Source organism: Ascaphus truei, chromosome 3 (assembly GCF_040206685.1).
Source record: "Ascaphus truei isolate aAscTru1 chromosome 3, aAscTru1.hap1, whole genome shotgun sequence".
NCBI lineage: Eukaryota > Metazoa > Chordata > Amphibia > Anura > Ascaphidae > Ascaphus > Ascaphus truei.
The window spans coordinates 31,017,788-31,042,995 of NC_134485.1; the positions used below are offsets into that span (position 1 = coordinate 31,017,788).

The window sequence follows — 25,208 nt, forward strand, 5'->3', positions numbered from 1 at the left end:
TCCGCCTGTAAATGTGTAGATATTCGGTTTGAAAAGTTTACACGTTAAATTCTTACCCAAAGTTCCAGACCCTGAAATAGTGCGGGGGAAGGGGAGAGAGACTATATATATATATCCCCTCAAACCCACCTTCAAACTACATGTGGAGAGACACTTGTGCACAAACAGGAGCACCTCCTGGGATATATGCTAATTGAATGAACAAAGTATAATTAAATTACTCCTGTTGCACTTTTCACAAATTAATCAGATGTGCGGTGGTGGCCGGTGGTATTGCATACGCACGCACAAAGGTAGGCAATTGTCACTTTTTGAAACCAAGGCTGCGAAGAAATGCCACATTGTCAGCAGATTTGAATATCGCATAAAATGTGCCCATCTCTTCTCTTTTGGGGGTTATATATCTAGGTCTCCTGGCTACAAATCTGGAGCAAAAAAATTGTGCAGATACTGTAATAGTACCAGATTTGCCAAATACAAAAAGGAGTTTAGAGCATTTATAATGTAAAATGATTACAAATAAAATGTATATTCCAACTGCAGGCAACATGTATTTCCAGGAAAAGGTTGGTCAATCATTCCGAAACATTCTTTAGGTTAAAACATAACATCTTTGACAACATCTACAGACATGTTTACATCCACACATACAGATCTGCACTTAAATCTATTTATTTTTTATTTTTCCAATGGAGTATGGTATCGTGTAATATTGCAGCATAATACTTAATTGATGAAAGAAAGGAGATACCTTGAACCAAATTAGTTTAATTCCACTACCTTTGAGTGAACAGAACTTTCAAACGCACTGGAGCTCTTAAACAGCATTTTCTGTTTTTAATCAATCATAATCTTGAGTAACGAAAATTAAAAACTGCATGGCTCTGTATGATGTAAACACAACCTTAGTGCTCAAAAGACCCTGTCACAGTAATGAATACAACTTCCTTAATACAGTATCAAAATGAATGTATTATCCAGTGTCCTGCAGCCCAGAAGGCTTGACGGTTTGTCCAAAAACATTCTTGATATAAATATTAAAATATGAAGAAAGAAAGTCCTCATTGGTACTTGAACTCTGGTTGAGGGTGCTGTTATTTTTAGATGGACATGAAGAGAAAACAATGCAATATTGCTTCAATAACTTATATATACAGCCTGTGTCCTCCAAACACTGTGGTGTGCACCCATTCAGGTAGGACATTACCCAATAGAGAAATATGAGAATTCTTCAATAGAAATGTGCTCCTCCAACACTTTATCCAGATAGAGACTCAATCTAAAAGAGTATTTTTCCACCTGCTTTTCAATGAACATGGTATAGTGCCTTCTTGAATTATATAACCAAAAGTACTCAGTGGATGATATTACAGAATTACCAAGACCTGTGAATGAGTGTGAAGATATAAAGAAAAATAATCTCTATTAAACTTAACTTATACACTCTTCAGCATGAACTGTGGTATTGGATGATTATGAATGCCTCATACATCACATGAAAAAGAAATTAAAAGTAGCCATAGCACAATAACGTATACAAAAAACTTTACTACAAATCACATAAAAACATAATTGTAATATTAACGTTACGAGTTCATACTGTATAGTGTACATGGGAAAGAAGTCCTTTCTGAGGCTATTTACACAAATCCTCTAACTGTAGAAGATTAAAAATATGAGCACACATAACAAAAAGTATTTTTAACGAATTAAGTGTTGTATTTGTACAGGATAATAAAGGAAAAAGGAATAATACAAAAATACAACGTCACTTCTTCTTCCGAATGTAAAATATTGTTTCCGCGCATGCGTGTATGTCTAATTGGAACCTTGTTGAAACGCATACAGTATGCGTGTCATCACATTTATGCCTATGCGTGTATGTCTAATTGGAACCTTGTTGAAACACATATACGTGTCATTACATTTATACGCATGCGTGTATGTCTTTGAACTACAGGTACAGGTATAATCCTGCACACCCAGATGAGTGTGATACTGTAAGTCAATCTTGGGGATTTGGCGAGAATGACTTCACATTTAATGTGAATTTCAAGTCTGAAAAAAAAAGACATCCCTTTTTTTTTCTCGACATGGGCTTATTGAAGGACTGCTTTTAATAAACCATTATGTGAAGCATGTTTTTGATACTTTATCAATTTTTGCCATTCTTACAATCACTTGCTTTTTAATTCTACTGTACTGTATGAGGTGGCATACTGTAATTTTTATTTAGGGGTGAGTTCAAATGATTCTGATGAACAACTGATTCTGATGAACTGTTCAAAAGATTTTTTTGAACTAATAATCCTGTACACACACCCGGACTGGCAAAGTTACAGTAGTAGCACCTCCCCCCCCCCCTCCCTCCCTCTCACAAATCCTAACAAACAAACGCAAATTCAACTGCTTATCGACACCTCCCCCAGAGCTATTCATAATGTTTCAGACTTTGATGAACTGTGTAGAGTCTGGATGCCGGTTTCACACACATGCGCTTTGAAAAGCACGTGGAATAATACTCATAGATTGATTCTCTATCTGGATAAGGTGTTGAAGGAGCACATTTCTATTGAAGTAAGAATTCACATATTTCTCTATTGAGTAATGTCCTACCTGAATGGGTGCACACCACAGTCTTTGAAGAACACAGGCTGTATATGTATTTTATTGAAGCAATATTGTATTGTTTTCTCTTTATGTCCATCGGAGAAAAACAGTTCCATCAACCAGAGTTCAAGCGCCAAGGAGGACTTTCTTTCTTCATATTTACTGCATGGCTTTGGCATCATCTGTAGTAATTACAAGCGTTCTTCCACTTAGTAAACGTGCCTGAGAAGAATTAGGATCTGTTAGTGTTGCCATTGGATTTAGGAGCTCTTTCAGGGTAATTACATTTTGTACTTAATGGAAATGTATTCTTTCTAGAAGAATTCTATTCTTTCTGCATTGTAAATGTGCTTGTGTTATCATACATTTTTTATTTGGAATTTGCTTGTCTGTTTTCACATTATAATTAATTCATGGTGCTTTTATTCATTATACCTCAGTCATTAATGTTATTTAATCATGCATGTTTTTTTGTTGTTTTTGTTTATTCCTTTTGCATGCAAGGCCTTTTGTTTCTTTTATGGACTTCAATCTAAACCAACTCACCCATCAAACTCCACTTCGGGAACTACCTTATCTACGGAACTAGACTGTGGCAAATTAATCCGCGAGGAACGAGGGGTTCGAACACAGTCCTCTATACACACTGTGTAGTCAGTAAAAAGGTGTGTCCAGCTGAAAGAAGATCTATGCAGATAACGTGGATTATTGTTTTTTAAAACTAACCTAGACATCAAGAGCTGTATAAACGTATGCTACCTCAACTGAACAAGTGCATAAGCCACTCTACTTAAACAGAAATACATGAGACTTTGTAATTATGCTATACATAATGGATATATTTATCTGCATCTTAGTTTGGATTAGTTAATTAATTGACCAAATAGAACATACATATTGCCAGAGCCGTAACAATGATTACATTTGTCAGGCAAAATCAAGACAAGTATGTTATACAGAACTAGAGATTATGCATATGTAGCATTTAGTTATACTGGTTAACTGAAAAGATTGATTTATTGGTGTGTATATCACCAAATATCCAAGGTGTTCCTCATATACAGTAAATAGTTATGTCTGCATCAACCTTTAAATAGAGGTTCTGTTATGACTTCGCTCTCGCTCTAAAACCTGGATTCCCTCACTGGTCTCCATTGCTATAATTTGTTCCCCTTTTGTACACAGGAAGTGCACTTCATTAATCTGATATGTTGTAAACCAGCATAGTTTTCCTCCAGCCCTTCAGAATGTCTCTATTTACTAACACTCAAAGTTCACTGTTTTCTAATATAACTTCTCAGAAAAATTTAGGCCTAGATCCACAAAGAGTGAAGATCCACATGACATTAACCTACTTTAATGTCACGTTAGGATTATCAGTGTTTCCTTAAAGAGTAAAGTCGTGGGGGGGTTTCCTTTAAAAAGTATAGCATTAACTTAAGTGGGTGTTAGTGATAATGAGAAGCAAAATAGGGGTTACCTTGACATTGCATTTTCACTAAAGTCTCTAAGGTTAACTCAGGGACTTAACGCTAGCTACATTATTTTAGTCATACATAAACTTTGCGTTACTCCCATCCAGACACTGAATAGGGCTTCTGTAGCACGGCACCTTGATAGCTATAACTCCATGGTTAGATATCATTTAAATAACCTACTATAGCACTATTTCCCTCTCCTTTCTCCAATTTAGCAAAAGTCCTACTTTGGGGTCTGCATATGAGTAATGCTAAGACTGGCATAACATCACGTTATTGGAAGATAATGCAACACTATGCTAGAGTAACGTGGCGTTAAGAAAAACAAGAAGAACAGGGGGAGCACAGGTTGAGGGACAATATAAATGTTTATAACACTTGGATAGGTCCTTTTGGGGTCTTGAGCCGCAGGAAGAGAGTTCAAAGTAGATAGGAACCTTATATACCCTATAAGGTTGTTTTGTTCTAAAAATTATTTTTTATTTCCCCACACATTCAATTCAGTGGTAGCGCCCGGGCATTTTCTATCGCTAACGTGGCGTTAAGCCTGAGCAAATGTGATATAGTCCGGCTGTTGTTTTTGCATTTAATTAACTTTGTGGATACCATGAGAACGTAACAACCATTCCTGTCTGACATAGATGTCATGTTATGAGCCCCGATTTTATCTTCTGAGCTCTCTGGATCTAGGCCTTAATGGGGGTCCATTTTAAAACAAATTGTAAGGTTCTGTTGATTTGTTAAAGGTCCAATGTAATGACTGTACCAAGTGTAAAGGTCTGGCAGAGTACTTTGCAGTTCTGAAGGCTGCTGCACTGTAACAAAAGTACAGTAAATAGATCAAATTTGTGTTCCTATGTTGTTCAATGTTTATATACAGTAAATGTTTATATAGTATGGTCAATAGCATTGAAGATCACTGCAAAGCAACATTAATTTGAGGTAAAATATTGACTAGCTCTTGATTTTTACAGGATCTATAGTACTTTATTAAAAAGAGACACCCAAAGCTGCCCCATCACTTAATAAATTCATTGCAATCACACATTTATGTTTGAAAGCTTTGCAACTTCTGTCCGAAAGAGCAGTTCAACAACTAATATCACAGAGAATACCTTAGAGTCAGCATTTTATTATCACGTACCTCCATCATCCACTTTTATTGTGACCTCTGACTAGAGATGGGTACATTTTTTTTGACGGATTTGGATCCACAACAGATCGACCGCTTCCCTTGGACCGCGGATTCCCGCGGATCAATCTCACAAAGGGCCATTCACGCTGTGCACATTTTTTATTATTACCCAAACACTCCACAGATTCAGCAACCTGTGGACGGATTTGCAGAATCCAATCCGCCAGTGGGTTGCTGAATCCGCAGATGGGATTCTGCAAATCCGGGCCGCGGGTTGTATCCAATGGCGGGTTTTGACGAATCCTTGCGGATTGAAACCGATCAAATCCGTCCGTGGATTTTACACCGCAAAACGGATTTTGGGGGGGGGGAAATCCGTGACACGGATTTGGGCGCATTCGTCCATCTCTAACTCTGACCCCCTTTTATCCTATTTATTTCTTTTTCTTCCAACTCATCTCACCCCCAGTGGCCTAAGCTACTTTTAAAATGCTATTGAGAGATGTACTTTACATATAATCCACCAGTTATAAAGGAAAGTCATATTTACCTAGAAAATAATCCACCAACTACACAGCTACTGTAGGCCACTAATCATAACTGAATCAAAACCAATTCTCAGATACTGTACAAGCACTAGGAAAATATGTTGATACTAATGGGCATAAGTCTAAGCAATGTGATCTTAACTAAATGATTGAACATTGTCTGATATGCAATGATGCTAAAAGGGAAACCCCCAACAGGGTGCGTTATTGTTTTAGGCTGTGCACAGTATCAGATTTCCCATTAGGCCCGGGCCTAGGGCAGCAAAATTTGGGGGCGGCAAAAATGTCCTCCTCCATATGCTTGTGCCGCACTCTTGGGCTTATTGGACCCAATGGAAAGGCACTTGCCTGTGCCGGCCTCCTCCTTTCTGTCGCCCTCCTGCTCCTTTGGAATCCCACCATCAAATAACGCAGCACTATGTCACCAACGTGGCGTCACACGGCGTCTCGTTGCCATGGAAAATGACGGCATGGTGTCACGTTTCCATGGCAACGCGTGATGTCCACAGCGTCATTTGACGCTGGGATTCCAGTGGAGCAGGTGGACGGCAGAAATGAGGCGGCCGGCACAGGCACGTGCCTAGGGGCAATAAAACTGCAATAAAGCAGTGATTTGTCCAACGGGATTGTAACAGGGAAATACTAATTACAGCAGATCATTTGTAACTAATCAATTAGCTGTGCAATTATAAACAAATGACAGTATAAAAAATATAGTCCTCAATGAAGTATATGTACATATATTCAGCTAAAATTCTTAAACCCAATCCTACAGAGGGCTGTAATAAATTGTTAGTCTCAGGGGTGGTGCAAGAGAGATACAATAGTATCACAAAGCCCATGAGAAGAAAACAGATCCCTGAAGCTGCACTCAAACACCTGCTAATGTCAAACTTACCCTTTAATGGAATACCATAACCACTATATTCATAATAAAATCACTATTAAAGAGGAGATAGTCAGCAATAAGGAAAGCTCCCCCAGGTCTCAGCGGTGTAACCTGAACGACTCAGAAAGAAAAGGCAGTGGGAAAAGATCCCCTTGGTGGCTCTGAGCCAGTAAGAAAAAACTCTTGTTTGGGACTAAAAGATTGTGATCTTGGCCCAAGATTAATTAAATAATAGCACCTACTGTTCACTTGACAAAAGCTTCTTTTTAATCAAAAAAATGCATCACACATTTTCTTCCATTGCATCTTCCATTGTGAAATGTTGCAAATACAGGTGAATGTTTGTTTATAATGTAGTTTGAGGTACTGTATCATGACAGAGAACAACTTTAAGGATACCAAACCAGTGTTGGGTATTATTCGTATTACCCAGGGATCATAATTAAATTAGTCTTAAATCTTTTCTCCATTAATTTAAGCTGTCGCTCAGGGCTCTGTGAACTCGTACCACACATACGACAAGGTTTGTCCTTTGCCATGTATTAGACATTACATCTACTGTAGTCCTCAGCCTCGAAGGTCCTGGCCTCTACCATCTGAATTTCTGCTCAGCAACACTCTATCTCTTCTCATCTTGGATTTAGAGACAAGAGATTCCATGTCTGGCACTGGGAAGGTGCATCATATACTGGGCATAGTGAGTCAGTTTGCATCATAATTTGCCGTCCAGAAAAAAATGATAGAACGACAGCAGAGTCAGCTGTATGTGAACATTCATGTTGACAAGTGTTGTTGAACTTAAATGGGAAATGATTCATCAGAAGCTAGAGTAGGGATCAGGCTTTTATGCTAAACTAACACAAAAGTTACTGATTTTATCAAAACTATCCATCGCTTTTTTTGAATATAAAACAGAGTGTGAATAGCAAATTAACTAGCAGCTCTGAATGAATGTGACTGCTTAGACGAATTCTGAGAAGGAAAGGAACACACTGTTTACATATAGAATAATAAGGTCTGTGTAGAGTAAATGATTGGCTAGCGATGATACGGTACCCTTTAATTATATGATGTAATCATTCAGGACCACTTTGGTACCTTCTTCAAGCAAAAGAACAGTGTAAAATGATATGCCTACATAATGGATCAAATACACTTAAAGAAACAATTCCACCCAAATACATCTGCCTGCCCACCGCATTCTACCCCTACCCAGAAAGAAAAAACGTAATTTAATGTGGTAGGATTTAAAATTTTAGGACCACTGGGTTAGAACTGTGGACATATACCGGGAGAAACACTGATTAACGAGATATGGAAAAACAGCTTTTTGTTTTTGCCTCCAATTAATGACTGCTGGACAACTTACAGTCAAACCAATCAATAATGGTGACATACATCCCTGTTACTAATTTGTTAACACCATCAATAAGCCTGTGAACCATGTTTCCAAACCACAGAGCCACTGGGATGGACAAGCTTCTAGAGGCAATCCCTACCAATGGTCGACTATTTCATGCAATTGGCTACATTATAAAGCGAAATGTTGACCTATTTTTTTTTCCTGTGAAGAATTATCTTCGGCTTACTTTTCGGGAGGCGTTATTGATGAGTTACAGATAAAGCAGACAACATTACTCCCGTGAATGGATATTAACGTGAGAAATTATATTAAAATTAATGCATACATTACCATTGTTTTAAATGGCACTGCATTACGTTTAGCGTTAATAAAGCTGCGGCGTTATTGTAATGTATTGCAGTAACGGCAGTAATAATGCTTGCTAAATCTGTATGGGATACACATATGCTAATTGCGGTTTTGTGTGTCACCTCTCCATTCCATCTACGTAAAAAAAATCTGCCAAGTTTAAAGAGAGGTCACTTTTTGCCCTCGAAAAATCTACATGTAACAAACTGTTTTACATCGGAAGCAACTGTGCACTGAACAATTACAGATGCAGCAACGAGTATCCTAACACTTGCCTTTGAAAATCTGGGGCAATCTCTCTCTTTCAGTTTGAATGGGACTGCCAGGGACCCCCACTGTGTTAATCCGATGGGCCATTAGTCTGTCGGCAGAAATGTCACAGAAATGTTGCAGCATTACTGGAGAATTTCCCCAGATTTTCCCAGGCAAGTGTTCGGATACTTGTGGCTGCATCAGTATGTATTGCATCAAAACACACTTTCTATGATTCAAAATTGCTTTGGTGCCGAGCCAGAAATGTACGTGTAGATTTTAGGATCTGCAATCAGTATAACCGCTAAAGATATTATATAAGAGATTATGGCATTTAATTTCCTTTGAAATATTCAAAGTTTTAAAAATATTTTATTTAGACAGTTCTTATTTTTTTTCCTGGGTCAATCCCCTCTACTGTACATTTAACATAGTAAACATGCCACTACCGGTAACTCACATCGGTCCTAGACTGGACCTTTATAAGCTTCTGAACATAAACATCCTTTCTTGGCAAATCGTCAGGTGAATAAGCGCTGCATTAAGCACTGAATGTTAACCCTATTTAGTTACTCTGAGAGCTGTCATTTTAGTTCACTCGCACGTATTCTTATAGCCAAGGTGATAATTGGACATTTCAAATCTGTTGCAAAATAATGAATTCTAGCATTATGGGCAAATTCACTACTTGTGTTAAAGTGTCTGGAATATTGATGTTTTTAGTTCATACGGTATTGGTAATGAGAAGGAAAGGGCGGTAATGCTGCAAGTGCTGGTTGGTTTTGCTTATTTCAGTTCATTAACCTGTGACCACTTTACAGCGTGTGCGAGATTGTGCTTTGAGACACAATGACATGGTAAAATAGGAAGTGCTACAGTACCAGTGTGTCATATATAAATATAGCATACGCCATTAGTTAGAAATAGTATAGCAATGAACTGTTAAATTAATGAATTTTCTGTATGCTGGTCTATAATAATCTGACTCAATGTATTGATATTGCTACATTACGCTTTTCACCGTAGTGTTCAAGGCTGGGGGCCATGGTGCCTTCGCCCGCACGGAGGCGTGCGGAGCCTGCCTATCGCACTAGAATCGACAATACCTGTTAGATCAGTCAATGGCAGATATCTCTGATTCGGACTCGACAGCTCAAATCGCGCTTTGATTAATCAAAGCCACTATGAGAACCTGCATCCAGGTTACATCAGTAGATACCATGTGACCTGTCTTCCTTGTCTCTTAGGTGACTACAATTCATGGATTTTGCATTTTGGTAATTTCCATGCGGGGGATGGTAGGACTGTCCAAATGTTTTGCCAAAATCCACCCTGGTGCCTTGAAAGCCATTAAACTTGGTAGGATTAGGGAATCATAACATCTGTTCAGTAGTTTTATGGGCCAAAATTGTTTAGAAAAAAAAGCTTTGACAATATTAAAATAGATGGCTGATAAAATATTGAAGCAATTGGAATACAATTGGCAGGATGATAAAAGATCATCCAAAGTAGGTTATTTGCACATATACATTTTTAATGCACAGATTGGCGTGCCAAGTATCTGCTGTGACATTATGAAGCAGTCAGCTTATGTTAGCCATCATTTTTAGTCCGTAAGAAAAAAAAATAGCACAACGACATTTTTACAAAATCTACAGAAAGTAGCAATTATACAAAAAGAATAAGATTGTGTTAAAGTGCAGGTCATCCAAGTCCACAGTCTCTAAGACTCCACAATCTCTAAAAGGTCTCAATAAAGTTAAATGTCCATATATTTCATCCAAGACAGATATTGTTGTATATATGCTGGTAGAGGCACTTGGTGCCGATCTTTATAGGAGTTTGTCCCCTCACTCCTGAGTCAAATAGTTTCAGCAAAATAAAAGTGCACGCAGGGAGGGCCTCTATAGCAAAGTACCTTTAATACATAAAGCAACATTAGAGACAAGCTCTGTATCTGTGCTCAGAAAAATGCATTTTGGCCATAATACACCATGTAATATATCCATCAAATCCACATGAATAACAGGTAGTTTATCCAGTAAGGCTTGCTTGTGAAACTAGTCAAATAGTGCTCCAATTAGGGGGAGGAGTGAACGAGGAACAGACACCTGGGCTGTCCTAACTGTTCAAAATAAATGAACAGTAGAACCCCAGCTTGTAACTTCATATATATATAACACACTAGACTAGACTAGAAGTGACTATACTAGACTATAACACACTTGGGGCTAGACTAGAACGATGTAGAGTACTGAGATAACCCTCAGGTAGATTCAATAAAAGTACTCACACTTAGCAATTGGTCCTGTAGTCCTGTATTCAGCGTGCAGCTGCAGCATAGAAGCTAGAAAGCTGTGTCACTACCTTTAATACATATGTGCAAAGCGCAAGAAAAATCTTACTTACAAGACAAAAAACACATCCAAACTTATCTGTCTCTGAAGCAGCTTCTCACTGGTATTATGTCCGGTTTCCGTCGTTCTCCCGGGTGTCCGTCCGATTGTGCCGTCTTCTGGCATCCGCCGTTGCTTCAGTGTTCCCCCGACGCCAACGAAGTCGAAGTCTTAGGCTGTGTCCCACTGGTGCTTAGGGTTGCCAGGTGTCCAGTATTGAACTGAACTGTCCTGTATTTGGATACTCTGTTCAGTAAAAAAAGGAGAGGTACTGTAATACTGGACATGTATGTGTCCGGTATTTTCCTCCCTGGACATAGTGACCTGACACACCTTTCACCATCTAGTGTTTTTGGAGAAGCCACCTGGCAACCCTACTGGTGCTGACTGCGCTAATGCTTGAGAGTGGTGATGTCACCAACTCTCCAAACATGAGCGCCGGGTGTCCTGTCTATTTTGCAAGCGGGAAGCTTGGGAGAGCGTGCATGCCCGCGCGCGCACCACGTGTGAGGGGACGTCTACATAATGAGTACAAGAAGTAAAAGGGGCAAGTGCCGAGTACACAGCACGCAAAGCGCCAGCGGGGACGCAGCCTAAAGCTGAATCAGTGCCCGTCTCTTGTCCTGCGTGTTTTGCAAGGAACCTCGCCTTACTTGATCTGGGAAGACGCATTTGCACCCAAAGCTATAGACATTAGCACTATAGGTGCAAATATTTGATACTGCTGTTACTTTTATATCACTGTATAATTCTGAAGCAGTATTCTATTTCAGAGAGGCATTCATTTAAAATAGCATTCGCAAGGCCATTATTTGCATGTATGTGTGTATGTGTGTATACAAAACAAAGAAATGTATTACAGCGCCACACTAGAAGGAAATGAAATCATGTAGATAACTGATGGTATGGGGCTAGGATAAAATAGAATGAATAACTAATTAAAAAATAAATATAAAGTATGTATGTATGTGTAACAGGGTATGTTTCTTTCCACCTGTCTTTCCCCCTGTTATTTAAGTCCTGCTTTCTGCAGGCAGTAACTGGTTAAATCTGAGGGCTTTTGACACCCTCATGCTCCTTCTATGAGTGATAGAAGTAAGGTGGTGACTCATGGCATGTGTGAGCCTATATGGTATAGGTATAGACCATGAGCCTGTCCCTTCTTGTTCCTCCTAGGAGGAAGTGACAGATTTAGTTCAGTCCTGCTCCTGCTCTGAAAGAGAGGGAGGAAGTCCTGTTCCTGCTCTGGAAGAGAGAGGAGACAGAGAGCTGTCAGTCTCTCCTATGGCAGGATGAGCGTGCTCACCCTCAGTCTTTGGAGCATTTAGAAGCATTTAAATTAAATGCCGGGAGAGACGCGAGGCCTCTGTAAGTCTCTCTTACCTGGTCTCAGCCGCCCCTTCGACGACGCGTTAAATGGCAGCGCGTTGCCAATGGCACATGACGCCGTGACATCATATGACGCCACCATGCCACGGAGCTGGTAAGAAGGGGGGTGCGAGCAGGGGGGGGAGCAGACAGGGGGGCGCAAGCAGAAAGGTTTGCGCACCCCCACCCCAGAGCTCCAACCTCTGGAACAGTTATTGTGCTTATATCTCCTGAATCATCAGCTTTTACAAATAAAAATAGTGTTCGAAAAGGCAAGAGTTACATCCAGAGCCTGAAATGTGGGTTTGACTAAGAAAGCAAAAACAATTAGTCAGACTGGGGGTGGAGTTAGCACCAACGCAGGTCATTCTGCTTCTAAAGCAAGTAAAATCCGGGTGTTTTGGCTGTTAAACGTGCGGTTTGTCCCTTTTTTATACAAGCACTTTAGAAGATGCGGTTTGCAATAGAGAATATCGTTTTTTTTCTCACATTTCATTCCATTACTTCTGAACGTGCCAAACCGTGCTCAAACTAAGCTCTTTATATATAATGGAGAGACACTTAGGGGGCTATTAGAAGAGTGAATACCTAAGGCCATCTCAGAAGCTGCAGACAAAAAAAAGGCAAAATAAAGGTGTGAAACTGTTTAAAGTTTTTAAGGATTTACAAATCTACATGTCTAATTACTGGTCAGGGCAAAACAGGGAATGTGCCGTTAAACACATTTTTCCTTTAATAAATCACCTAATGGTTTAATTAGTGATACCTCAGCTAACTTGGGCAAACAGGGAAGAAAACTCATCAGAACAAACTTTATAAATGCTGATCGACAGAAACACAAGGTCGTTTTGAAAGATTTTACCCATTTTTCATTTTTTTAAATATCCCCTTTTATTTCTAAAGGAACATGCTAAATATTACAGTCTTTCCCACACCAGTGCATCTTAAGGGAAATACTTCCTTAAAACCAGATAATTGAAGATAAAATTAACAAAATCCCCAACAAAATCCTCAAAACCCCATGCTGTGATCAGAGAAACAAATAACAATATTCATAGAAACTTCACTGGCATCTTTGTTTAAAAAAGAGCTCAAATGTAAAAAAAAAAAAAAAGCAATTACTTGCTGCCTTTGAAGTCCATTAGTTGAGACCTATTAAAATCAGAATTAATTACAAACTGACATCAGTGCATCGTGTTGAAATCAATAAGAAATTTCCAAATCCTGGTGTAACCCCTTTTCTGCCAGACGGATTGGATCCCAGAACCTCTGACAGAAAAGCCTGCAGTCCAAGTAATATCCTATGTGTGTTTTTTTTTTTTTTTAAATAAATCCGTCCTGTACTATGCGAAAATATTTTTTTTTTAAACAACTCCAAATGACATTTTTTTTTTTAAACATTTTTTTTAGGAATTAGGCAAGTTTACAGGCATATATCACATCGCAGTATCCTAATACATACTTGTTTTCCAATTTACCGTGTGAAGAGTGGGGGGGGGGGGTGCTGCCAAGAGTGGCGCGACCTGTGTGACCAGGGAAGTGAGAGGTCTGAAAAAAAGAGGGGGCGAAAGGGGGGTTGGGGGTGAGAGGGAGGGGGGGCAAGGGTGGACCAAACCTTCCTTCAGACTGAGGTCTCGTGAGTCACGATTTCTCTGTTTAGGTTTCTTTTAGGTGTCAGTGAACCTCCCAGGGTTCCCATATTTTGTAATGACTTGTGGTCTTACGCCTTAGAAACACTGTCAGTCGTTCCATAAGCATTACGTCGCCTATTCTTCTCTTAACCGCCTGGACGGAGGGGGGGGGAGATCTTTTTCAAGGAGAATGGCACAGCACACCTAGCCGCAGTAAGGATTGAGGAGATTCATTTTCCTACCGGGCGGTCAATTTCCTCTATTGGCCTGCCCAGGAGGTAGGTCAGTGGATCTGGGGTTATTGTGAGGCCGGTTACCTCTTGGATTAAAGTTTGGATTGAAAACCAAAAGTTTTGGATTTTTGGGCACGACCACCAAATGTGGGCCATAACTCCTCTCTGTCCACAGCCTCTCCAACATAGATCCGAGGCCAGGGGTTAGATTTGCTTCAAACTTACTGGGGTAAGATACCAGTGGAACATGATTTTATAGATATTCTCTTTTGTTGTGGTACAAATGGAAGTTCCTGAAGCTGCGTCCCATATGTCCTCCCAGTCTTCTCTATCTATGTCTATATTTAGTTCCGCCGCCCACTTGGACATGTAGTTGTGAGTGGAGGGGCCTGCTGTTATCTCCAAGCCAGCATATATGTTAGAGATTAGGGCTGTTTGATGCGTGCCGGTTTGGCAAAGCCTCTCAAAGTTGGTGAGGGGAGGAAATTCAAATTTTGGGGACAGTTTTTGGAGAAAATGTCTAATTAGGAGATACTTAAATGGGCTCAGTTCTGGGGCTTTGTGTTTTGAACGTAATTCTTGAAAATTCAGCAGCCTTCCACCGCTCAGCAGGTCGGCGATCACCCTGATCCCCTTCAGTCGGAATTCGTCAAATTGTTTGGGTTCACAAGTTCAGAGCCGGGGACATGGATCGGGAGTGTCTGGAAGAAGTATAGTAATCTGGGGAGTATATTAATTTTTACCGAGATCATTCTTCCGATCCATGAGATCTGGTAGTCTTCCCATTTATCCAGATCCTTTTTGATTTTTCCGAACAATGCCGGGTAGTTGTATTTATATAGTGATTGGTAGTTGCCTGATACATTCACTCCCAAGTATTTAATGTATGAGGAACTCCATCTATAATTGAAGTTTAGTTTCAGTAGGTTAACTTCCGGCTCTGGGACATTTAGGTGTAGGGCCTCTGATTTGTCATTATTAATTTTGTAGTCCGAAATTTTGCCGAACTCTACTAGTTCCTTATGTAGGTTGGGAAGAGACGTTTGGGGGTGGGTTAGGGACAATATTATGTCGTCGGCAAAGAGCGAAATTTTGTAATTTGTGTTGCCAATTGGTACGCCCTGAATGTTTATGCTCTCGCGTATTTTAGCCGCCAGTGGCTAGATCGTCAGGGCAAAGAGAAGAGGGGACAGAGGGCAACCCTGCCTTGTACCGTTCTTTATTGAAAATCTTTGTGCTGTGCCTCCCGGGAGCTTAATTGATGCTGAAGGGTTTTGGTACAATGCTCGGACCCCCTGGAGGAATGAGTCTCTGAAGCCGAATTTTGCATAGTTTTGTCTAAGAATAGCCAATTGATCCTGTCAAACGCCTTCTCTGCATCTAAGCTAGGAGAACTGCTTTTGTATTTGTATGATTAATGTGGTCTATTATGTTTATGATTTTGCAGGTGTTGTCCGAGGCCTGTCAGCCCGAGACAAATCCCACTTGATCATTTTGGATAAGTCTGGGTAGGATGGGGTTTAATCTATTAGCCAGAATTTTGCTGTACAGCTTAAGGTCGTTGTTCAACAACGATATGGGGCGGTAGCTCCCACACTGCATTGGGTCTCTGCCCTCTTTGTGGATTATTGCCAGGTTGGCCAATGAAATTGAGGCTGGTATGGGTTCACCTTCCATAAAGGAGTTGAACAAGGCTAATAAGTGAGGTGATGGGGATGGGAGGAATCTCTTATAGTAGGCGTTGGTAAATCCATCAGGGCCAGGGGCTTTGGATTGTCTTAGTGCTTTTACCGCGTCTGCCAATTCCTCTTTTGTGATCTTCCCGTTGAGCGTCTCGTTCTCCTTCTCTGTTAGGAATGGGAGATTGCAATTGTCTAGATAATTCGAGACTGCTGTGAGCCTTGATGCTCTATTATTATCCTCCTGAGTTCTGAGGTTGTAGAATTTGGTGTAGAATTTGGTAAATTCTTCCGCAATGTGTTTGTCATTATATAATATGTCACCTGATCTGTTCTTAATCGCAGTTATTTGGGACCTTTTTTGTACCCCTCTTAATTTGCTGGCCAAAAGTTTGTCAGCTTTATTGCCCTTGTCGTAGTATCTCTGGTTAGTCCATCGAAGGGCTTTTTCGACATCCTCTAGTTGGATTTTTTTCAGCTCGTTTCTAGCGGCAGTTAAGGTTTTGTATATTTTTCCCGATGGGTTGGATTTGTGTTGCTGTTCTAATTTGATTATTTTTTCTGTCAAGTCTTTGAGTAATTTTGCCTTAACTTTTTTTCTATGGGATGCTATAGAGATGAGAGTACCTCTGATGGTTGCCTTATGGGCCTCCCATAGTAACGCCGAGGATGAGACTGAACCTGAGTTGGTCTTAAAGTACTCTGACAGGGCTGACTTGATTTCTCTCTCTATTTCCGGGTGATTCAATAGTGAATCGTTTAGTTTCCAGGTAAATGTGCTCGACTTTATGAAGGAAACAGAGAGAGTTAATGAAATTGGGGCGTGATCCGACCATGTGATCGGCCCTATATCTGTTTTCTGGGAGGCCTCCAAGACATTCTTGGTTGTAAAAAGGTAATCAATGCGATAGTAGGTCTGGTGGGGTGCGGAGTAAAAGGTATGGTCCCTTTGGCCCTGATGCTGGGATCTCCAAACGTTCACTAGAGAGAATTCTTTGATAATTGCTCTGAATGCCGTTCCTGTCTTTAGGGAGAGTACCGTGTGTGGGCGATTTGGGGGGAGCGTCCTTTCCTCCATTAGGTTTAAGGCCATGTTTAGATCGCCCCCTACTATCAGTGATGATAGGTAGGTAGGGTCGATAGTACTTAGAACTTCTCTCAAGAACTCTGATTGGTTCTCGTTTGGTGCATAGAGGTTGATCAGGGCGATCGCCGTACCCGCTAGTGAGCCATATACCACAAGAAATCGAAATCTAGAAATCTACCCCCTGGTGGGAGGCTATCTGACAGACAGCAAAAGGGGGGTGGGTATAGCTGGCTCACATGGTTCTTTCAGAGGGAGGTGCACGCATAACATATAACAAAGCATATATGGCGTCATTCGGACAGTCAATCTTGGTCTGCTAATAGCGGCACATTTGTCCTTGCCAGCCCCAATGTTGACTTTGTTGCCTTCACCTACTCATTGTTTATGTACCTGGGGGTCCAGGGGGGGGGGAAGGGGGTGAGAACGGGGGGGGGGGGGTGGGAACAGGGCTGGTGAGAACAGGAGGGGGGAGGGGAGGGGGGAGGGGGGAGGGGTCGTGGTCTGTGGTCTCGCGGAGGAACGCCACGGGAGACCCTTATTATTCTATTGCTGGTCAAAGATGTGTTGGACCGTGGCATCTGACTCATGCTTCAGTGGGGAGGGGAGGGGGGGTCCCAAAGCGGGGGGGGAGGGGGAGAGGACCGGGACAAGGGAGGAGGGGGTGGGGGGGAACAGGGGGCCGGAAAGGGTAGGGGACCGGGGGGAGGGGAAGGAGGGGGGTCGCCAGGTGCGATTAAGTGGGCATAAGTGTCCAGTAGTTGCTCTGCGCGGCCTGCGTTACCAGGCCTTTGTCCAGCTTTCCCTCATTATCCCCCCGCCTCCCCGTACAGACCGTTTTCAGGAACAGGTACGTCTCTTCACAGGTGGCCCTTGTCCCCGTCTCGTCGATTCTCCGCCAGAGGGGGAGGGGCTCTAGTATGCCCCAAAACCGCTCGCCTCATAATTTCCTCGGCCTCCCCCTTCCCCCCCACCCCCCACAAAATGGCCGGAGCTGGCATCTCCACTCTGGCTCTGCTTCTATATCTCCGCGCGGGGGCCGTCGTCACTTCGCAGGCGGATCCTCGGTGAGGCCAGGGCTCTGGACGCGTCGTCTAGGTGCACTCAGCGGAGTGATCAGCCGGCGGCGGGATCGATGAGGGCTTTCCTCCAGCAGCTCAGCAGGGGTGCGCTATCCTTCTTGCGCCCGAACAGGGATGCGGCAACAGCCAACTAGGAGTGAAAGGGCAGTCTCGGTTTAGATTTTTGAGGAGATTATCTTCCTCTTGCCTGTGATTGCGATTGGGCGGCGATTCTGCGGGAATATCTAACGGTCCCATCTCCTTCTCCTGCCTCCCAGTTCGGACGACCTCCTTCTTCCCAGGAGGGCGGGGGGTTGAGGCCCAGTGTCTTTGCGAACGCGGCCATGTCCTCCGGGCGTTTGATAGTGAGGAATTTCCCATTTCTGCTCACTGTTAATTTGAATGGGAAGCCCACCTGTAGCGGACGCCATTTTCTCGCAGGAGAAGGGTTAGGGGCTTAAGTTCTCGCCGCCTGTTGACTGTGATCCTAGATAGGTCATTGTAGACCTGTATTTTCTCATTTTGGAATGTGATATCGCCCTTGTCCCGGCAGGCTGTCAGGATTTTCTCTTTCGTCGTATAACTATGGAACCGTATGATAAGGTCCCTGCGCCTGTTTGGGTCTTCTGATCTGGGACCAAGGGCGTGATGTGCCCAGTCTATTTCCAGATCACTGGCGTCAATGTCTTCACAGAGGGTAGAAAAGAGCTCCGAGAGATATGGTCAGAGGAGATCGGGGAGAACAGATTCAGGGATATTGCGTATCCGCAGGTTCTGTCTCCTGTCTCCTGTCTCTGTTCTCCTGATCCTCCATCCCGTCTTTGAGGCTGGCCATCTCCTCCCCCAGCCGGAAAATCTCATCTTCGGCCTCCATTTGTCTCTGGAGGGTCTCCCCTAGTTTTGTCTCCAGCTCTGTGGTTCTGTCTGCCAGGCCTGACACCTCTCGCTTAAGTTCCGTTACGACGGTTTTGAGATCTTGTTGTAGCGAGGAATAAAGTTTATTATGGAGGGAGGTCATCAAATCCTCTAGGTATGCCTTCGTTATTGTGCCTTCTGGCTCTGAGGTCTCCCTCGGGTGTTGCTGGCTGTTTGCTGCGGCGGGGGAGCCTCGTGCGTCGCCGCCATCTTGGTTTTCAGGCGCCGCGCCTGGGCTCCTCTGTGCCGGGGGAAAGTATTTCGTTACAGCCGGGGTGTTGGGCTTTTTCGGCTTCGGCTGCATCGCCACGGTATTCACCCTTCTGGGGATGTTTGCGTTGGTTGAAACCGGTGGGGGAAATGCGTTTATTCGTCTGTTTCTTCGCAGGGGTCCACGGAGCTCTCCTAAAACGCAGCCATGTCGGATGACGTCACCGGAAGCCCCCCTCTAAATGACATTTTTAATGTATTATAATGTAACAAGCATTTTTTTTTCTATAGCAACCATTTACAAAGTCACATCCCCTTCCTCTTCTGAAACGGGCTCTGGCACACCCCTTTTTGAGCCTTGCCCTCTCTCTGGCAGTGCACCAATTGTATCTAATAATAAACAAAATAGTTCCCACCACTCAACAATGGAAAAAAACAGAAAAGACAGAAAATCTGCAATGTATATTTAATGTGAAAGCATATATACTGAAAACAAACAGATTGAAAGATGTGGGAGTAAACAGTACTCCTAGTGCTAAATAGCACCTAATGGGAAGGGGGTATGAATGGAGGATATGGATAGGGGAAAGCAGGGGGAGGGAAACTAACAGTAGGGAAGTAGGTGAGGAGGGGGGAGGGGAAAGGGGGGGAACAGAAAAGCTGAGGAGGATAAATGAATAGGTAAATGGAGGGGGGCAACGTTTCGGGGATGAACCCCTTCTTCTGGCCCATTCCCTACGGTCCAAAGAACCACAGGTACTTCCCTCTCCCTATATCCTAGCCTCCAAGAACATGATCTCAATTGGCTCAATAAAGGGATAAACCCAAACCACAGAGCTGCTGGATCAAAAGTAAAGCTCAAACAAGTATCCAGTATAGTTACCAGACAGACTCCAAAAGCATAATGCAACAAGGGTAAAGGGACATAGTAAGTCCAGGCTCAAAAGAAAATGGCTCACGATATACTGGAACACTGGAACACCAGAATTCAGTGACAATGTCAGTAAATGGCGGGATGTAAAGGGCCACGTACCTTGCCTAGACCTCGCACATTGACTTTTAATGCTAGTCCAAGTTTTGGGGTGAATGTGTGAACATTTTAGCAAATTGTTTAATTTGTCTGGTTCCCGAACTAATGTAAGTGGAACATGTTGCCAATGTCTTAGAAAAGGTTCCACCAAGTGTTCTATCACACAATACACTCACTGAAGACGGTGCACAGCTTGCAAAGCATGTGGTTACCAAGGAAGCTTGAAAAACGTTTCCGGTTTCTCACTATATTCTGATTCAACAAATCAACTTGCCATGAGTTCACTATGGACCATAGAAATAGAGATGTGCAAACCGTTATTAAAAAAAATTCCAAACCCTGTGTGCAGTCATTTGTCAAATTTTTTCTCGCCAAAGAAGAAGTTCCACAGTTTCAATAGTGGGCAAGCAGTTTGCCCAGTAAAAGGCAAACGCAATTCCACAGACTGAAATTTATTTTTGCGAGAGATATACAGATTTGCGTGTGACATTCGAGCCAATTTTACTAGTATTTAGTCAAGTTCCGGCAACATTTTTTTAATTAATTATTATTATTATTATTATTATTATTAATAATTTTCAGAGCTGTTTGACTAGAAACGTTATAGAGAAACGTTCACACATTCTAAAACATGTTCCCGAGTTTGCGTAAAACAGTTGCAAAGGGAATCTTGGCAGAGTCATACAGCTTTACTTAGCCACACGTGTAAAAGTGGCAATAGAGTGAAGGCAGTCCAATGTTACACATTCTCTATCACTTCTAACAGTTATTCTCTAATTAATGGTATAGATAAAGATCATTAAAGTTATCTTATTACTTTACCGAATGTGAGCCCCAGCGCCTAACTGCAAAATGCACAAACACCAGACATGTATCTGGCTATACAGTATGTAACTGCACTTTTCATATGATGTCCTGACTAATGTTGTGATGATTGCAAATTCAATGCAAAAAAAAAAGCTTCTTTTGTCAGTTTGGTTGAGGGCAGAGAAGAGAGCTCAGCTGGCGTTAGCCCTAAAGTTTTAGTTCAGTGTATCATTGAGCCTTACTACGTGTGTTTGTGATGTCTGATTTACTAGGCAGTTTTAAACTTGCTGAGTCAGTTCTGCTTTAAATGAAGACTATAAAAATCCCTGACTTTTTGCAGATTCAGACACCAGAAACACTCCAAGTGACCCATTTATCAAGAGGCACATATGGCCAGAGAATTGGCTTTTTGCAACTTGCAGTCATTTATTATCCCACACTTGAACTGTTTTGTGAGCTCTCCAGTTTATTATAATGCACTGTGATATTGAAACTGATGGTGAAGCGTATACAGGTTGCTGACCCATCCTCCTCCTGCAGTGCAGAGACGTACCTGCATTCTTCATTATCCTACTGACCGGCAAAGTCTCCATTGTGTGAAAGTAAAACCTTGTTAGAAGAATTGACAGAACCGTCCGTTTGCGTATGCTTCTGCATGTGACTTTTACTTATGTTTGTAATTTACCTGTTAGAGTTACATTGGACATTAAATACACATAACATTATGAGTTATATGAGTGGTTCCCCTGATCCTTTACTGACATGTCAAAGGCTTTACTGTACAAGACTCTAGGGCAGTGGTGGGCATCTCTAGTCCTCAAGGGCCACCAACACTTCAGATTTTCAGGATGTCCCTGCTTCAGCACAAGTGGCTCAATCAGTGGCTCGTCCACTGAGCCCCTGATTGAGCCACCTGTGCTGAAGCAGGGATATCCTTAAAACCTAAACTGTTGGTGGTCCTTGAGGACTGGAGTTGCCCACCCCTGCTCTAGGGAGTCGATGAAAAGATGGTCAAGAAGCTAACAGGGGCATGAACGATGTGCTCATTTGCATGTCACTGTAAGAAATAACCGATGTGCCCAACTACTGGGCACGTCCTGGCTAGGTACCAGATACCAGGCATGGGCTCATTGTGTGCCTATAGAAATCAATTCAGTACCTAAACAGCCCAGTCAGTTTACACAGTTATGTTACAATTTCTCTCCTCCTTCCCTTTCATATCTCAGGCAATGAAGAGCTTAATGAGGACTTGTGATGGTATTGTGAAGGTTAACCCTACAGTACATGTATTGCTCTTATAACTCATTTTTAGGGAATATGGTACATACCATTGACTTCAGAGCCTGGCTCAGAATGCAGGCCTTAGAATACAAGTCGCAGTGCGTAAAAGCACATACTGTACACATATTCAGATAACACATACAAATGCACATCACTAGCTGGAAGCTAAATCTTCCACATTGAAAGCTGTAATTATTAGGAACAAACTGGGACAGCACACAACAATTACTCAGCTCGGACATTTAATGATTTCCTTTTATGGTTGGCATACTATACATCTCTGTTTTCCCCTAAACACAAGGAAAATGGAATGCATTAGGCAATTACCTAACAAGCTTTCATGTGATTACCTATCATTTTAGCTCTGCTGCTTTCTTCTATGACTCTTGTTTAAAAAATAAAACAGATTGGGGTCAGTAATCAAGCAGACTTTAACGTCCTTCATCGAGTGAGTGATTACCTACAGCATTGCATCTGTGTGAAATCTAAGAAAACAGTTACACCTGTTCTGTACATTTGGTGTACGTTTCTAAAACAGGCGAAGCTTCCACCTGCTATTTTCATGAATTGGTGAAAAACAAATAGTAGCAAGACACAGTTGATACATATATAAATATATATATATTACTAAATAGAACTACTACATGGATTGTTTAGTAAAGCAGAGTAATTAAAATATCCTAATTCATGGTTAGATCATATTTCCTCGCATCTACAGGCAGTCCTCGGTTATCCGACGGAATCTGTTCTGGAAGTAGCGTTGGATAGTGAAACCGTTGTAAAGTGAGTCCCATGGTAATCAGTGGCGGTGAGCGTTGGATAACGCATTCCGGTGTCGAAAACCGGCCCATAGGGTTGCATTGTAAAGCGTTGGATATGCCATTCGTTGTAAAGTGAAGCGTTGGATAACGAGGACTACCTGTATTACTATTGTGCAAGGATGACTCACTATTTCAATCGGACGTATTCTGATATGATACGCTGGCATAACATGGACTGTGCGTTGTTGTTACGTACACTAGTATCACAATAGGAATATCTTACATATTATTTCATATCTGTGAAACTTTAGAATGTGGGAGTGCATCTTGTAGGTTTATTATAGAAGTATAACTAATTTAACTGGTTATTCTCATATACTTCGATATGATACGTGAATCTCCCTCCAAGATGTCCAAACGCCAGGTACAGTTACAAGATCTCTGAATACTTATATAATGGTGAATAGGGGTTATATAGTAAAACATTTCAGTTGATTATTGAGATTAACTCACAAATATTAGCACAACAACAAATTGCAATGTTGTCATAATACACAACATACTGTAACATGCACCACTAGGAAATTGCATCATCTATGTGCATGCTTCTTTTAGTAAATCTAGTCCTTACTCTTTTAATGATATTTCAACGTCAGTATAACAAGTTTGGGAGCCTGCTCCTGCAAATAGACCACTATTTAGAATGTGTCCATTTTTTTTTTTTTTTACATTATATTATGTTATAATTCTTTGTTATTAAATGTTTTCTTCTGCCCCCCAGTGTCTTTCCTTCAATGCTATTATGGAAGAGCTGGGAATATCTCTCAAGCACACGAAAAGGTTAAAGAAAAAGTCAAAAGTAAAGGGACGATCTTCATTTACAAACCTGCTCACATGTCATCAGAGACGTATAATCAGGAAAGAAACAGTGACATAGAAGCAGAATGCCAATTAAAGACTATTCGAGGAACGAATACGGACTGGGAGACTCCAATGATGGATTTTCAATAATGGATCGAGTCTCCTTTTTTAAACTCTTTACATGATTTTTTATAACTTAAATGTAGAAACTACACCCATTGAGAATGTGAAAAACACTGAGGAACTGCGGACCAGTACATTGGACTCAATTCCAAAACATGAATTTGTAGGGTCTATCGCAGGGGGTGGCTAACTGCAGTCCTCAAGGGCCACCAACAGGTCAAATTTCCAGGATATCCCTGCTTCAGCACAGGTGGCTCAATCAGTGGCTCAGTCAATGACCGAGTCAACGACTTAGTCAACGACTATATCAAGACAACGACTGAGCCACTGATTGAGCCACCTGTGCTGAAGCAGGGATATCCTGAAAACCTGACTTGTTGTTGGCCCTGGAGGACTAAGGTTGGCCGCCCCGGGTCTATCATTTCGTGTCCCTGTACATATGATCTGTGTGCTTTCTAAAATAAAAGACATTTTTTTTTTAATATGACAAGTTGTTGGCTTGGTTTGTGTTATGTGCAGTTCATCAATTTTATCAGTATTTGCTTTCTGCTACAATATATCATTGAAACCATCCATGTAACAAAGTTGACATGCCACCACACAGTAAACACTTCCGGCTGAATTCATAAAGTTGCTGCTGATTAAATAAGTACATATTTGGTCATTTAAACAATTCAAAAAAACGTCTGTAGCCATTTATGGTGAAAACAACTTCAATTTATTTTGCCTTCAATAAAAGTAATTCTCTTAACCTTTATGATGCATACTCATTTTAGTAAATTCTTTACACCTTTTTATTATTTCACTGGCAAATGTTGTTTGGTGTTAGAAGTTGTACATATATCGTAAAACATTAGGCATACACATCATTAGTATACATATTTTTTTGCACTAAGCTACATAATGTTAATATTATGTTCTAGGTACAAACAGGTAAAACATTTTAATATCTGATTTTTAGTGACTTGTAGGGAAATATTTCATTACTTTGTTTTGGTTTATTTCATTACAGTACACCTGAATATGCACACTGTATATAAAAATATTCATATGGCAGTTGCTCATTGAGGTGAATAACAGTAGTAATAAGTGTTAAGAGTTGTAACTATTGATATCCAAATAGCCATATAAGATATGCCTATTAT

General features: G+C 41.3%; 1 protein-coding gene across 6 annotated transcripts in view; it reads left to right on the top strand.

Annotated features, from left to right (window-relative positions):
- Window positions 1-24,284, top strand: part of GRIK1 (glutamate ionotropic receptor kainate type subunit 1) — a 376,065-nt gene extending 351,781 nt beyond the window's left edge. For 3 of the 6 annotated variants that reach the window (XM_075593906.1, XM_075593909.1, XM_075593911.1), the window contains one exon: window positions 23,861-24,284. In XM_075593906.1, the coding sequence (XP_075450021.1) occupies window positions 23,861-24,016 (156 nt within the window). In that variant the 3' untranslated portion in view covers window positions 24,017-24,284. Of the gene's footprint in view, window positions 1-3,114; window positions 4,561-23,860 lie in introns of those variants that run through there. The other 3 variants (XM_075593907.1, XM_075593910.1, XM_075593908.1) reach the window with 2 other exon arrangements.
- Window positions 24,285-25,208: the final 924 nt, after the last annotated feature.